Source organism: Amblyomma maculatum, chromosome 2, assembly GCF_055883805.1.
Source record: "Amblyomma maculatum isolate TAMU_Amacu chromosome 2, ASM5588380v1, whole genome shotgun sequence".
Classification (NCBI taxonomy): Eukaryota; Metazoa; Arthropoda; class Arachnida; order Ixodida; family Ixodidae; genus Amblyomma; species Amblyomma maculatum.
Window position 1 is genome coordinate 143,806,010 of NC_139345.1, and position 17,311 is coordinate 143,823,320.

General features: G+C 44.4%; 1 protein-coding gene across 3 annotated transcripts in view; it reads right to left on the bottom strand.

The window, feature by feature from the left end:
- The window catches only part of PAN2 (PAN2-PAN3 deadenylation complex catalytic subunit PAN2), a 78,206-nt gene continuing 60,895 nt past the window's right edge, over positions 1-17,311 (bottom strand). For all 3 annotated transcript variants that reach the window (XM_084595369.1, XM_084595368.1, XM_084595370.1), the window contains 6 exons: positions 16,460-16,617; positions 14,010-14,095; positions 10,947-11,004; positions 8,828-9,007; positions 4,088-4,181; positions 1-2,678 (listed from right to left, as the gene is read on the bottom strand). In XM_084595369.1, coding sequence (XP_084451495.1) covers positions 2,503-2,678; positions 4,088-4,181; positions 8,828-9,007; positions 10,947-11,004; positions 14,010-14,095; positions 16,460-16,617 — 752 coding nt within the window. In that variant the 3' untranslated portion in view covers positions 1-2,502. The remainder of the gene's footprint in view (positions 2,679-4,087; positions 4,182-8,827; positions 9,008-10,946; positions 11,005-14,009; positions 14,096-16,459; positions 16,618-17,311) is intronic.

A 17,311-nucleotide genomic window follows, 5' to 3' on the forward strand; every position in this document is an offset into this window, starting at 1 on the left:
ATACTTACAAAACGAAAAAAAAAAAGAAAAAAGCAAGTTCAAAGACCATTTACCTGAGTACGCCTCCACAAAAATAAAAGCACATCACCAGCAAAATACAGAAAGCATTTGAAGCACAAACAGCACCATTTGGCAAAAGCAAACAAGCATGCTTTTTGCCTTCACTTTTTCAACTGTGGATAAGTTAACAAGAAAAGTCAGCATAGAGAGACATGCTCAGCTACTTGGCAAGATAAATAAGAACTGCTGTTGGCAATGCAATGTATGCCAACCAATATTATTGTCTACAAAAAAAAAAAAAGAGGGGGGGGGGGAACACTTGAGCACTTAATTTACGGGTATGGTGCGATAGTGTTATTGGCGCCAGTTTGCGGGTCATGTTTGTAATCCTAGTTCGCTAATATGCACTTTTAAAACTCGCTTAATCACTAATTTCTTAATCTGTACCTCTGCTGACTCGCATATATTCATCGGCATGCAGTCATAAGCTACCCAATTGTGTGAACGGGCACCTGACACAGGTAGCACCTATAAAGCCCAGCTTTAACCAAGCCGTACGGATGTGCCCGCATAGTCTACAACTAGCATGTCTTCCTATAGCCCAAGGGTTCTGTAGGATTAGATTTCCATCTCTCCCAGCCACCTCAAATGAGAAACAGAGTTGGCAGCGAATGCTATGTCACGTGGTGGCCTCCTGTCCCACAACCTGCCAACCTGACTATGCAACCTGCCATCACCTGCCACAGTGGCATGCATGCCCATAATTTTTTGCTTGTAATGCCAGATTTTCTGCAGAACAGGCCCATTTGCACTATCACGTTAATAAATGGTAAAGCAAAGGACTGTTTACTTGAAAGCTAAATTAGATTTAAATGTAGAAAAGATGCAAGCTTTCCACAAAAAGCTGCTAATATAAGAACACTCCAGGCTACTGAAACACAATTAACGCCAACACTGATGGACCGGTGGTAAAGTCAACTTGTCTATTAGTACCAATTAAACATCCTGACACTCCTTTCTCTCTTAAAAAATATCATGAAAGATAACTCTAGCAGCATTCAGAACAATTTTCCTAGATGCAAAGGAATAGAATACACTAAAAGAGGAAAAGATGTCTGAAAAGCTAAACAGATTTATAACCTGTGATCTCTGTGCTACTTCTACGCTATGCACTTTCTTACTAAAATGTCTGACAAATGTTCTCATTGCTATACTGAAAGGTAAATCCACCGAGCTAATTCTCGTAAAACCCTTACTATATAGTAGGTACTTCCATCTAATATGCCATGAGAACCCATAAAAAAGAAAAAGGGTGATTTCCTTGTTGAATTTGTTGAACCAGCTTTTCTCCCCAAAGATCCCATAACCATTATGCATGTTTAAACTTTAAACATTGTGAAATTCTGTTCAGATATATCCTGGTCAATATGGTTCCGCATATAAGAACTGCAATGTGAACCACAAATCCAAAAATAGTTAAAAAATTATCGGTAACCTTGCTGAGCAAAACATGTCCTGCAGCTGTAGGTACCAGTTTAAGAGCAGCATGAACTAGTTAGAGAAATACAACTCGATGTGCGATAGTAAAACTGCACTGCAGACAATGTGCTTTTTAGAGCACGAGAAAGGTTTGCCAAGCATTGTGCAACAGGTCAAGGCAAACTTCGGTTAGTCCCTATAAAATACTTTTCCCAGTACTCTTTTTCCTGTAAATCTAGGAACTGCAGAAATGCTTCAGGCCAGTAAGCCATCCGCACTGCCTAGAAAAAGACACCCACATCATCTTTCTGCACTCCAAAAGCAATAGAACTCCTGTATCGATGCCAAATAAGTATTTCATCCAGTGCATATTTCCTAATGCTGGAAGCTTTTGTAGTTCAATAGCCAGTCATAAAAACTTTCAAAGACTATACAGCTTTCCTCCAGAGAAGGTCAGTTACACTTGTGCTAAAGACATCTAAAAGACTTCAAAACAAAGCCTTCAAATGACAGGGCTGTCCCTTTCATCTGCCACTGTGCATGTGCCTAGATACTTGCGCACCTACTGCCTCTTTGATGTTTGCCTACAACTTGTTCAGCTTCTGTGAAAGCAACAAGGCAGTTATGGGACTATGGCATGTTTCATCATACGCTATGCTTTCATGCCATGAACAAATATGAAAGGAAGGCACAAAAATAGCGGCAAGATACAACAGCAGTGCCAAGCATTTAGATTTAAGGCAGAGCCCTCCCTTGTCACTTCAATGTGTAACGGTGATTGGCACCAATCTCCAATTTGTAAGTAGCCCTTTGGCAAGCGCTCATATGCTGTGAATCACATTCTGGGCTGCTGTGCGCTTAGCTGCGGAGCTTATGTAGCTCCACTCTGTGACAGCCCAGAGGGACAGACATCTGCATTCTCTCCAGGCAACAGAGCTGGAGATCCCCTGCTCCCTTCTGACTTCACTGGGAGTCGAGGCTGGGCCAGCAGCCGTCCAATGCGGCCCAGAGGTGGTCGCACTGTCATTCTTCGTCAGCGCCGGGCACCTTCCACGACGACTTGCGGCCAGCCTCGTACATCTCCTTCAGGGCCTCGGTCACCCGCCCTTCCCTCTCCAGCTGCTGGTACTTGCGGTACAGGCGCAGTGCTGTCTTGGCATCCTCGATGGAGTCGTGCATCTTGGACTGGATCTTCAACCCTGGACAGCAGTTGGCAAATAGCGCTGCCTGTCACTTCTGCCACTCCATTTTTGAGGAGTCTCTTTAATCTGGCCCAAACCACTTTCAAAGCACCCTCATCAAAAGCCTTGATCTCAGAGCAACAGACATGCAATGGAGTACTAGCAAAGCCAGAAATAATTAGGGAATAATAGAAAAGTAAATAACAAAATGCCGCCCTGCCCACATGCAAGGCCAACAGGCAGAGGCAAATAAATACCGAAATCGATAAAACGGCGCCCTTGGAAATAGCTTTATCACCACACTCCCAAGCATCAAAGAGAAGCCAGCTTCTCAATGCCCGTGGCTATGAATGTGGCTAGCTGTGAATGTGGGATACTCCATTCCCAGTAATTTTCCTCAAATGTTCATACATACAAAAAAACTGCCAGCATATGTCCCAACATTAAAATCCCACAGACACATTTCTGTCTGATCTTACAAACACACACCTATGTTACAACTGTAACGAAAAGGGTCACAAATCAATGCAATGCACTGTTCAGAAGCTATTCTATTCAAAACCAAAGAGCACTACGCCCACAGCATATAAGATATGTGCATAGTCAATGAGAAATTGTATTGACCATCAGGCTGTATAAAAACAAACCTTCAGTGAGTGGAGTTTGTTAAGAGCCATGTATGTGCTTCAACAAAATGGCATACAAAATGAAGTAAAAAGTTTCTAATGTGAAAACACTTATACGCTCCCCAACATCGACAAAGAACTTTGTCCGATCTTGTTTGTACCATCACTCTGATTGGCTAAGCAGTTTAGTGAGGTCAGAACCAAGTGGGCCTCGCGCGAGCAATTCTGTCAGATATAGCGGCTCCAAAGCACGAGTCTCCCTTGACAGGTCTTTCAAGTTCACCAGCCAACAGAGAGAGTGATGGAGTCTATGACTGACCATGACCTCTTAATGCACTACAGAAAAAAAGAAGAAAGGACTGGAGTGGATTGGAAATGGTTGGGTTCAAACTATCTTAACCACTGAGCCACCATGGCAGGTGCTTTTGCTCATTAAACCCAAGTTTAAGCAATGGTAAAACTCTGCCATTTAATGACGCGGCTCCCAAATGGCGCCACAAATATGGTTATACCCGTGGCCCTCTCTGAGATCAACCGCGCTGTTGGACTGGAGCTAATCAGGGAGGCCACAGTTAAAACTCTGCTATCGGACACTGCAGCTCCCAGATGGCACCACGTGTACAGTTTAAACTGCAGCACACCAGGCTCATAGCCAAGAAAGTTTGTATCAGGTAAGTGTCGTGTAAAAAAAAAAAAAAATATACAGAAACTGTGAGTTAAACAAGTCATAGACGAAAAAAAAAGCCCGTGCTTTCACACTATAATCAGTTTAACAGCATATTTTTTTTTCACTGCACTCACCCAAGAAATGCCAAGCGAGGAAACGCAGAGACACCATTCTCTTGTTTGGCAGTTGAAAGAGAAGCACAGTGTCAATAACCTGGTCAGCAGGCACCTGTTTGAAACAAGCGGAATGCAAAGAACATGAGAAATACTTGACAGCTACACTTTTTGCTGCATGCAATTTAAGCCTTTAATGTCCAAATTATGGAGGAATCAAATAAATTATCACTTACTACTAACTATGACAGATAATGTACACACATTAAAAACCCAATATCAAAAAATTTGTTACAACCTTAGAAGTGTAAGAAATTGGTATGTCGCTAATTGGCAACAATCAGCCTTCATTCTATTCTGTGTAGCTAGTCCAAGTTGTGGGAAGGTAGACTCAAAGGACATGAACAAACTGGAACATAGTCTAGGGATAAAAAGCAATTTGTCGTTAACTAGTGTCTTCCCATTTTTACTATAAAAGTTATCATAAAATGGAAGATGCAGCTTTGAAAGCTTGTCAGAAATCGCACGGTCGCATCACCTTTTTCTTTACACACCTTGCTTGCGGTGATTTCAAACATTTTTACATGAAAGAACTGGCTTCTGGGAAAATCGCGATATCAAACTTTGCATATGAGCTCTGTGCAGTAATAATCGCATAGCATGCTTACGGTAAGCTACAAATTCATAAATGTGGGCATTGAATAGCACAGATGCATACTTGAAACTTAAAACAAGAATAGTAGTTTACTAACATCACTTGCATTTTTTTCGAAAAACGCTTATTCAAACTTCCTAAGCATTAGAGAATTACAAATGTCTTGTTCATCAAAAATCATGGCGAAACATCGCCACCAGAGAAGCTATCAGCAACCCTCTGCAGAGGAAGTTGCAGAAATAAATTTCTATGCTCAACAGGTGAATAAAATACTTGACCTCAATATTGAATATTTAGGGCGTTAGCTCTATTGAGTTCATTTGAGAGTTTCGCGTTATTCCACATCATTCTTGGACGTAGTACCCCATACGTTCCACAGATGGCGCCACATACTCGTGCACCACAGTGGATTTCATCTTGCGTTGTGCAGCATCATCGTGCCCAGGCATGAAAGCACTGTGTTATCGCCACAGCCGACACACCTCATCTAAAACTGCAAATCTCAAGCATGGTACAGTAAACATTGTTGTCTTCACCAAGTTCCAACTGAAAAAATTGTGGGGGTTTAAGCATGGCTTGAATCTTGTGATAGAGTGAAAGCTGTGAGCATTGCAGCGATAGCCTCTTTAATACCCGCTATTCAATCCCTGGTTTCTTCCAAATTTTTATTTAAATTAGGTTTTGGAGAAAGCAAGGAGCCTTATACTTTTGAGTGGATGCCATGGAATTGTGGACGTCTACACCTAACCAGGTCAAGATAAAGCCCCTGGAAATCTTTAAAGTAACGACAACTTTTGGAGAGCACCGCCTCTCACTCTCCTGCACCCGTTGCCTCTTCCCTTTGGTCGATAGTTTCGCATGCAAAAGTTCTTTAAACCCGTGCTTTTTGTGGCCGTGGACGCCATATTGCCAGCTCCAATTGTGCACCGTAGGCTCGGTAGGCGTCATTGGGGAAACTTCGCTTTTACTTGCTGTGAAGAACACCGCTTTTGTTTTGCTGGGTACGTGTGTCAGTCACCTAACTTCAAGCAATCTATCTGTACGCCATGACGGGCTGCAGTGCCTTCAGGTGCAAAGACCATCACAGCAGTGGAAAGCGGTTCTTCGCTATCCCGTCATCGAAAAATGACGTGAGCCGGAGGAAGATTTGGCTGTACAGAATTGGCCGGGCTAATTTTAATGCAATGTCATAAACCAGACTTTGCGAGGTAAGTGAAGTGCTCTCAACAGCCGCTGAGTATTCCTTTTTCCAAGCTACTCTGTGCAGTGGTTCCTTAAATTTGAGCGCATGCCGCAATTAGACACATCTGCGTACTAAATGCCTACAAAGAGCGTTAAGCATGAAAGGCATTAAATACTAGGTCTGTTCGATTCAGCTGCACTCTTTGCACCAGTTACGTTAAGTTCTGAGTGTGCAGCGCCAGTTCCAGCAGTTCAGGTGCAGCATCGGCACCAACTACTTCCAAACGAATGGTAGAGTGCAGGCCGGGCCGTCTGCTAGCCTTGGCGTCGCCAATAAGCTGCGGTCGGCTGTGTATAACATCGCGTCAGCCGACACCAACGTCCCGGTTAACTTGACAAATTTTCAAATAGCACATGACAACGAAGCTTGCCATTATTCAGCCGCGATGCTTTTGGTCTGTGCATTGTAATAAACAGCACTTGTCAACAAGAACATAATCGAGTTTTCCAAAGTAACTGTTACGCCTACTCAAAAGAAGTATACACACGCATGCGGTGCGATGCATGCTGATTATATACTTCAATCATGACCATGCGCGCTTCAATCGTCGGCTGGTGCAAAAAGTGCATATATAGTGTACAAGTGTACAAGACGTACTTAATGTGATGTTTTATTTTTATTTTTATTATTATTTTTTAATCGTTTATCCTTGCATGTATGAATCAGCGAAAGCCCGCGGTCAGCTGCTGCGATCATGACGCCCGCCCCAAGCGCGGCGTGATAAATCGAACCAAGCTTGCGCAATCAAGCCATCACGGGCACTCTGCCAAGTTCGCTCCCCGCCACCGCAGGAGCTATAAAAAGATAACGCGCCCTGACGTTATCGCTGCGCAGCATCTTGGCACGCTGCCAATACGCTGTGGATGAGACGACCGAAACGAACTAACGCGCGCCATCGACATGCAAGCGAAAATGCTCGCGATGTCTGCCGCCGCGGCGACACAGAAACCTTGTTTTGAGCTGCCGCGGTGGCTCGAGCGGCGAGAGGGATGCAGTTCCAACAAGTTTGAAAATTTTCGCTCTGTCGCTGCCACTCGTCGCTAAGATCGCTCAGTCGCTTGCATGTGAGCGAGCTGGCCTTAACGCTTTTTTTTTTTTTTCGAATTCTCGGGTGCAAAAGTGGAGGGTGGGTTCATTATGCGAGTGGGTTGATTACGCGATAAATACGGTATCGTTTTTTCGCATCATAAGTACCATCACAAGCCGATTTCTATATATTGAATTATCGATATATCGAACTATTTCGCGATCCCCTTTGAGTTCGATATATCCGGGTTTGACTGTAATTGGTTCACAGGAAAGAAAAGGCACAGTATCCACCACACTTGTTCTGTAGACACCAGAAGGAATGGGAGGAAGGTGGGAGTGAAAGCAGAAAGAGAGAAAGGGGGCTGTGGTGGAGGGCCATCTGGGGATCCCACAGCCCTTCCCAGCCGCCAGCGATCGGGATGGAACTAGGGTACTCCGGCACAGTAGTTGGGCCTCTCACCACTGCACCATCCCAGTGTGGCCTGACTCCCCACCACGAAATCGTGGACACCTACACTTAATTAGGTCAAGGTCACTTGGAGGCCAAATTTGGTGTTACACAAAGACCTTTTATACCTAGCATAGAGGAGCTTTCGCTTCCATTGTAAATTGGTTTATAAGGAAAAGCGCAGTATCTGTCAAGGTCACTTGAAGGTGAAAACTTCCAAGGTCTGTGACGGCTGCCCGAGGTAGCGTAATAAAGCTTTCACATCCAAACACTCTCGCGTTGTTCACTGAATGTCGTCTTAATGAAGTTTAATTAGCGCTGCTCTTTCACTTAACCTAGGTAAATTCGCCATACACGTATGCCATCTCGCTAAAGACGGAGACCGCAGCTGTGCCAAACAGGCTGCCGAGACCATTGAACAACGACAAGCTAGACAAGCCTGCTTCTGATAACCTTGCCAAGCGCGGAAGCGAGCCAAGATCAAAATGGCAGCAGCGACTGCGGCTGCAGCCAAAGGGTAACACTCGTTAAACTTGGTTTAAGGTAGCTGAACCTTTACATTTGTTACTTGTGTCAGCTTATGCACCAAAAGAAGAGCTTTTAAATGTTTCATAACTTCCATCTTTGATATAAACTGTGCCACTTAGCCAGACCTCCATTCTGGTTTTGCAACATTAATGAAATTAGGTGCCTTTGCCGCAAAACGAGCCTTTGGCGAGGGCTGTGCAACCGAGATATAATGTGGTTGAATTTCAAGTGACAGTAGCAGCAGGATATACAAACTGACAAGGCATATTCTCTAGGACAGAAGCAAACTATTGCTCTGGCAACAACTGCTGCATAGTCTCGTAGTGTCACAGTGAGCATCAGGGGGCAGACGCCAAGCAGACAGGGATTTCACGCTTCCGATAAGCCTTTTACAATGAGACAGACTGAAGTTTTTTTTCTTGACTTTTTCTCGCAGCATAAGCAAGAAAAATAAAAAAAACATTCTCTGCATCTATCGCCCAAGCATAAGTATTTGCTTTCATAACACTAACGGCACTTGTGGTCAGTACTGAATATTTTATTTTATAGTGTACAGATAACAATAAGATACCTTAAAATTGAGAGGGAATGTCTTATTTTTGGCTTCTTGCTTTAATCATTCCACAATCAGCAAATTCATGTGGGCTTGCCTCAGACTAACATGTGCCCTTTTAAAACCTGTGAAAAATCTTCACAGCATAATGGGCTTCCTACTATACCTCCAGCAACAAATGCAGCTGATATTGTTGAATAAGGGTAGAGACAAACTGTATCAAAGTCAGCGGTAAGTCCTCATCAATCATATTTTATCACCGAGAGGGGAATGTTGCAAAGCAAAAGTCATCTCAGACCACTTACCACAAGGTTGATGACTCGGAAGTCATTCTTGAGGCCATGGCCAATAAAAATGACCCCTTCATCCATGAGGTAGCGCAGCTTGCGATACGTCGCTTTGAGTGTGGTCAGATGCTTAGATGAGATCGTCACATCCAGGTCTCCAGGCTGAATGCCTGAGAACTGGGTCAGGTAGTCCACCACCTGGGGGCACACATGATAGAGTAGCTAAGAGAATGAAGTACTATACATTGGTATTGCCCATCACAATAAGAGACAGTTTCCATTAGGGCTTGCGTTGTAACCATGGCTCTTGTTAGATTTGCAGTGCAAGAAGAGCAAAGAGGAAATACATATAGTTGAAAAGGAATAAATGCCCCGTCTTTTTTTCTCTCCTCCACCGATAAAGTTATGGTAAGGACAGGCAACATTAACCACTGTACCATAAAGGCACCATATATGGCAAGCTAACTAAAGCCACCAAGAATAAGTCATGGGAACCCAGGTTATTTGACACACCACTGTCAGTTGTTTTATGTGCTATGACGCTTCCAAGCAGTAATAAAAGTGAAATAAGCATGAAAAAAAGTACAGCCACATAAGAGAAAATTAGTTTGGTTTGGTTTGTGGGGTCCCAAAGTGACTCAGGCTATGAGAGATGCCGTAGCGGAGGACTCCGGAAATTTAGACCACCTGGGTTTCTTTAACGTGCACTGACATCGCACAGCACACGGAAACCTTGCTTTTTGTCTCCACCGAAAAGCGGCCGCTGAGGCCGGGATTCGATTCCGCATCCTTGGGAACAGTAGTTGAGGGCCGTAACCAGTACACCACCCCGGCGGACAAGAGAAAAATTAATCTGGTGACTCCAATACAAGTATTTAGCCGCTTCTGCTATTAGTTTGAAAACTGCACGCTGCTTAATATTACTAATATTACTGATCTGCATACATCTCGTAACAAGTAAGGACAGCAACTTCTGCCACCAATTCTAAGTGAGCAGGCTAACGCGAAACAGGACTCTGCTAGCATCAATTCATATGAAAGAAAACAAAGCACGCACACCAGAAACAAGCTCAGCTCACTAGTCCATCCTTCCTTGGACCTCAGTTATGTTAGTTAAAGGCATGTTAGCAAATATTCAGGAGCTTCAAAAATGTATTTTTCTTCCTAACCTTGTATATAAAGTGATAAAAAAAAAATAATCCCAAGGGGTCACAAATGAAACTTCAATAGGAAAAAATGCATATCAAATAAAGAGGAGCTGCTTAGCCCAAAAACGTGTTTCCGAACTGTCAACTGCACAGTGCTGCAAGTTGTGTGCAAAGATAAATACAATAAAAAGTAAATAGATTATATACAGAACAACATGCACTTTCTGCTAGAGACACAAAGTTAGGTATGCTTAAGGATTCTAGCTCCTCAAAATTCCATGTTTCCAGCTATTGAGTCCTGAGACAATTTGCCCTCCTTTGACTTCCCAATTCTACTCACCTCTTTTCACTGCTTTGTCTCTTTCTTAACATCCCACACTGCCTTCTTTCTATATCCTTAGGCACCTTTTCCTTCATACTCGCGTGCCATGCTTTGGCCCAAGTCCAATGAAACGTTTTCTCCTAGCAGCTATTAGTACTACTATGACGACAAAGTTTGCTTTAGCTACACTGAAAAGCTAAAAAAAAAAAGAAAAAACATTTCCAAAATTCTAAATATAACGCAAGTTGCATTCAGAAGCACTATTTGGTGCCTCCAGCGGAATTTCGCAGATTTTTGCTCTGAGAGGAAGCAAGCATTTGTTTTTCTGAAGAAAGTTAGGGGCATCGAGTATGTTTTTCCCTCCGAACACCAAAAGCGGTGGTTGTTCCTACTGAAATTTCGCTCCAGATTACAGTCCTTTTACAAAATAATTTTAAAACAATAACTTTAGGAAGAGAAGGAAAAACCGTAATTTCACTTGGCCAGCACAAGCACATGCTGCATAAGGCCATTGCTCGGTACAAGACGATGGCCATGTTGGGGAACATTCATGATAGTCTGCTCTGTCTACATGTTGATGGGGCTTGTTCTGGCTACGTGCAGTAGTCAACATAGTCAGAGAACCCAGTCGATCACCTCTTAATACAGCAGCAATAAAAGTGCTCACCTGTTCCTGAGTGGCAATGTAGTCGTCAATAAAAGGGATCCCCTCAAGAGGACCCTGTCTGAAAACATGGAATATCACCGTGAAAGAACTGCATGACAAGTATAAGCAAGCAGGTAGAAGTAGCTGATCGAGAATAACAATTTATAAGAGCTGACTGAAGAACTGCATTACGCAACACTGTAACAGAGCTAGAAGCTCAAAGCAGCCATGCATGCGGCAACAAAATATGTCGCGAAGCTGTTTAGCACACTCGCCCTGAAAGCAGGCTGCCTCTGGAGGTCATTTTATTACCTGCAATGTGGGTACTGTCCAAACCCTTGAGCCTCCTTATTCAGACATATATGCACGTTTAACGTTTTAGGGAGTAGCTTATGCAGGCAGAGGTGTGGAACAGTAGAAATGTTGTAGCCACTGGTTGCCTTGCAAAAACTGGCACTATTGCAGAAAAGTAGCCACAAGTATAGAGAAAGCAAGTTTTATACCATGCAGGTATTACGGCAACACAGTGGTACTATAATGTAAATGTAGTCACAGCGTTTCTTCCAATATATTACAGCAGTACTACTGCAATAAAGTGCTTAAAATCTGATTTCATATGATGATTTTCTCAAGCACTTGGCCACAACATTATTGCCAAAATATTTAAAATCAATGCTAAAATGATGAAGACAAGAAAACAACAGTAATGGCAAGCTTCCTTAAATAATTAGCGCCTTTTTCACATGGTAAAAAAAAATTCTGTTGCAGGTATATGTACCGACTTATAGAAAATGGAAGGACAACAGATAACTCTAGTAAGGTCATGCTATTCCGATCTGCTGAGTACACGGACATTCGTGGTAGCCTAGCATCAATATTTTTGACCTGCATTATTAGGATCACATACGTGGCATCCAGTATAACCAACAAGTGATCAATTAGCACTGATAACTCATCACACCCAGTAGGTAATGGTCGAAATTTTCTGTGGTGCAGATCGTCCGAGACTAAACAGTGATTGTCAAGACCTGTTGAGTCTTTGCACTACGAATTTGATTTTAGTGGCAAGAAAAAAAAAAGCTGCATTTTGAAATCCACTTTCGCTAGAAATACAAATACAGTCGTGCCCCGTTAATATGACCCCCGTTAATATGGACGATCCGAATTATGGACAGTTTTTCTGGGGACGAAACCTTTTCAATGTGTTTATACCTCGTTAATATGGAAACTCGCTGTCTGGACAATGGACAGGGGAAGAATGCACGCGCCCCACTTGGGCCCATGTATTTTTGTCTCGTTAATATGGACAGTGCTTGAAAAAAAGCAGAGGAGTCCGAACGTAAGTTAAAGAAGGGCGCACCACCCGCGAACCTACGCGACAGCCGATACGGCGGGATGCCTGAACGTGTCCTGTGGGGTTGGAAAGAACCAAAGCGGGTGTGTCGCCGTTCTAAGGGAAGGGGGAGGGGCGGGGGGAGAACGTACACAGCAAACCGAGGGTCAGCGTAAGAAAGACCCCGAAAGCGGGGAACCAGGAGATTTCTGGGTACAGCGGAAGTGCCGCCGCAGTCGGGAAAACAGCAACATGTGGTTGCAATAAATTCTGCTGAACGTGAACAGAGAGACCGGTAAAAGCGTAAGAAAGAAATGACAGGAAGAAAGACAAGTGCCTACAGTGGCGGTGGGAACTGAAGTTTTCTTTCCCAAAGCGCAGTGTGTGTTCCATGAAGCCGTTAACGCTTTTCGGTGAGAGTTAAGACACACTCACAAAGTAGAGGGACAAAAGAAAGGCGACGTACGAACACGCAACCGGGACCGGGCGCCCCGTCCTGGACGCGCTTCCCTCTCATGCTCCTGGTTTTCGTCCCTGTTGCGCTGCCGAACTGCCACAGTTTGCACAACAGGCGGTCCGCTTGTCGGCTTCGCTTTGAGTCAACGATGCGGCCTTGACAAGGTCTGAGTTCTTGGTAGTCGGCTAGCCGTCGTTCTAAACTGTACTTCAGCTTGCAGTGTTTGATTTATAGGAACACATAAAAACGGTGTCAAGAAGATGGGATGTTCGATAGCCCTCTGCATAGCAGCTTGCCAACTTGACTCCCTTGCTTCTTTACAGAAACAGTACAAGGCATAAAAAGAAAGAATCAGAAGAACGGAAAGGCAGAAAGGTTAACTAGGCAAAAAAGTGCAAAGCATAAGAAGCCTGTAACCCTCAACTTGAGTCTGGCTTTTGGCATGGCGGGAGTTAAACGCAAAAGAACAGAGCTGAAAGTAGGCGCGAAGAAATCTGTGAATACAAGCGGTAAAAGCCATCTCAGTCAATCCAAGCCGCGAGGGACTAGTATCGAAAGCTCAGCTGTTTCCTCGCCTCAGGAGAATCTCAGGCAGCTACTTAGCGGCTACTTTGGTCAGTGACGAGGCCATTTTGGAAGTGGCGGTGAGTAGAGAATCAGACGCTAATTCATCGGTCCGTGAGGAGTTCGTGCTCGAAAGTTCTACCAACACAAAGCTCACCATCATGGGTGTAAATCGTAAGCGAGTCGCTTCAGACTGCACTACAATTTTTCGAAGACAACAATGACAAGGATAATGCACTCAAAATTGCCGGTGTTTTGTGAAATTATCAGTCCAGTACACACCGTTATGTACAAAAGCAGTCGTTAATTACAATTCTTTTTTCTGAATAAACCCCTTTTTGTTTTTATTCATGACTCGTTATTATGGACGACTCGCTTTATGGACAGTTTTGGTCGGAAACCAAAGTGTCTATATTAACAAGGCACGACTGTACATCTTTTTGCTGCCAGACAAACATGAATGCAAAAGCCAGACGGAGGAGCAGAAATAGATTTTTACCCAGAAAAAAAATTGCGTTACACTGTCTGCGGCATGCAGACGATTAAATCATAAGCATACAAAGTGCCCTTCAACAATTTCTTTGGCTTAGCCTCTCCTGTGTACCTCGAGGCAGAGACATGTCTTGTGCAGCTTTGGAATACCTCTGATTCAGGTTTACGCACCACACTCATTCCCTCTTGTAGGTATAACTACGAAGTAAAAGAAGAAAGCGTTTTAAGTTTTTCTCACCCACGCAGGCAGGAGATCCTGGCAACAGACATGTGGGAAGGACGTATGGTAGACCGTGTTCCATCGCTTCGTATCTCTGCTTCTTCCTAAAAACGCCATCCAAAACTATAGGTTCTTAAAGGTCCCCAGAAAGGGGTCACCAAGAAGGGTAAACAACGCCATAACACTGATAGTTATTGAACCACCCATCATTCTCCCGCAAAAATTTTCGATCTAGCTTCAGCAACACCAGAGATATCGGCGATTAAAAATGACCCTTCCAATTTTCCCTCTCAACTCGTACGCCGAAGGGAGCCATAAAAAAACAAAGAATACAAGTAAGTTCAAAGCTCCGCCCAGACATACGTCACTTCGACGAACTTCCGGTTTCCGCGCGCTCGCTCGCTGGCGTACTCTGCCAACCCGTCCTCGCTTGCACACGCCTGAGGAGTTCGCCAGTTCGTGCAGCGACGGTTAGTGTAACCACGAACCCGTGGTTATCCTATGTTACACGGCGGACCAAACCATGGTTGCATCACTAACCGCGGTTACCGCAAACCGAGCTTGACGACCTCGGTTTGCGTCGTTAACCGAGGTTATGACGGCGTCTGTTGACGGAAGCTACTCGTCGGCGCCCGAGTGCGCGAAACGTACGAGCGGGTCTGCCCACTGTATCACGTCTAAAGATCGATATATAGATTACGGTGCTGCCCGACATCTTCGATTACGGCCGACAGCGCAGCGACTGCGTACTGAAGCCTTGTCGTGCCTACAGTATCGTTTGAACGGCTTGTTGCTGAGCAGAACGCCAAAAAATACGCGGCCTTAGCTATGAAAGTACACGAGTTTGCAACGCTTGCAGCACGGGATGCCGCGAGCAGGCTGAGGTACGTTACACAATTACCGCGGGGGTGGAACGTGCAAGCGCGGCGAACGCCGGCGCTGTGCGTGACCATCCCTAGTCGTCGCTAGGCCTATTGTTTCGCTTCGAAGCCGCGACGGTCGACGCTTTGGAACATGATCAACGCTGTCGTAAATCGTCTACTTATGAAACTGCCTTATAGTGATTCCTATCCTGCCATAGTAAAATAATTATAGGATTAACTCTGCCGACGCATTAATCGCAGAGCTAGTACGAGCAGATCGGATCAGCCGAAATGCACCAGCGGCAGCTGGCTTGAGCAGAAACTAGCATATATCACGGCTATCGCTCTTACCAGCAATTTGCTGCTGGTCAGCGATCCTCACGAGGGCTTCATACTTGATATTCGGCTCAATATTCCAGACGCCAACAAATTTTAGCACGCTTTATTTCGGACATCGGTGCTAACGATCCGCCGTCGTGTGGTTCGCGAACGGTATGCGGGAGGAGGGGCCACAGCGGCGATGTTTACGGCGGTCAAGGAGGTGCTGCCATCGTGCGGTGCTTGACCGTGCTGTTGACGCCTCGTCGGACGACACTCCGATACTCCTGAAACCACGTTATATAAATAAGATATTTGTAAATGCAGCTTCGTTCTGCCGATCCCTGCGTCGCTTCGGTTGTTGCACTTAATGGGCAATGGCCACCTAACCGATAAGGGCGGCGAGCTGTAACAGCCCGCACAGAGTTCGAGCAGCGCACGAGCAGACGACTTTCGCAGCTACCGGAAGTGTGGTCGTGACGTCATGGTTGCAGTGACCGCAGCGAATGGCAGCTTCTAGCAAGCCTTGCCAGTCAACCGACCCGTGACGTCACGGGATTAGGAAATAGTTCCATGCGACACCGCCAAGCGACATTCCCTCTGCCCGTGAATTTCAAAAAACGCTGTTTTTAAAAATTAATAATAAATCGCTGGCTTTGTTCCAAGGAGTTATACTTTGCGTTAATGCTCAAAAGGATGTGTTCTACACACTGAACACGTTTATCAGTGGTTTCTTGGGGGCCGTTTCCGTGGACCTTTAACTTGTAGTACATGATTACAACTGCCCTCGCTGTCTTGCCACTATTGCAAAAAGTGTTCCATCCACTTCTTCTACAAAGTAGACATAAACAGCTTTAAAGCATCCAATCCGTTGTGTTTTTCTTGGCAGCAAATGTAACTTTTCTGGTAATAAAATTTTTCATCATTAAAAAAATACCCATGTTTGCCTCTGTATTTGACTGGAAACAGAGTTTTTCGTTGTCTTGAGTTATTTTTTTGCATTTTGTTTTTATTTAGGTGTTGACAATTTGTTCCCTTTTTGATGTTACTTATATACTTATATGGTGGCCTAATGCTATATTTTGTGCCGACCCAGATACTAGCCTCGAAGGCTATCGGTCCAATTATTTTCGTGGAAATATTTTCTTGAATAAGAAAATAAAGCATCAATCTGACTGCATGTCTGTGAAGACTGCATCGTGCTTGCCTACGTTTCTCGAATTATTGAGCGTTCCCGTACTCTTTTACATCCTCGTTTTCACAGAGAACACAGCACACGTAGCTGACCTGGTTCAAGGTGACGAATTCTGCGTCCATGGCAACAATGTCGCCTTGCTTGAGGATCTCATTTGGCGACAGCGGAGTAAAGGTGACATGGCGCCGGCCCCCATTGGCTGCCAGGGAGATGTCTTGCTGGAACACATCCGCTGCCAGAGGTGCCTTTTCTGCAGATGATTCCGCACAATAAATAGTTCATCAGTTTTCCCACACATTTATTCTGACATCGAGTCACTGCCCTCCTGTTAAATAGATTGATGAGTTGAGATAACAGGTGCCATCTTGTGTACTTTGGGTTCTGTTTTTTCATGTTGATTCTTTGACATGACATAATTTAGCTGGCCTAGCTCACTGCCTTGCTTGAGAGCTTCAACATGAATTATGCGACAATTTACCCACATCAACATTCACCCAATACTAATGTCCACAGTCTCCGAGTGCTGTTTAGCTTGCTTACGTAACTGTTTTTTTGCCCTCAAAGTCAATTCTATGGAGCCCCTACCTCTTTCTTTCCTTTAAAAAAATAAATACTAATATCTAAAGCCAAAAATGCATACATATCAGACACTATTCCTGATAGCAGCCTTCCAGACTCTCGTACAGCTAGCCTGACAAGTCTGTATAATCCCAAACTAAAACCGCCTGGAGCATCAAGGAACAAGAAGTGGAAGCTGTGACAGATTTTCTCTTCTTGGGCTCCAGGGTTATACCGGAAGGAGACTGCAGCCATGAAATTAGGAGACGCCTGCTTCTGGGAAAGAGAGCCATGGTTAGCCTTTACCGCCTAGTAAAGAGCAGAGACATTAGTCTGCCAACCAAGATCCGTATAACTCGTGATATGGTCTTTCCAGTTGTGATGTA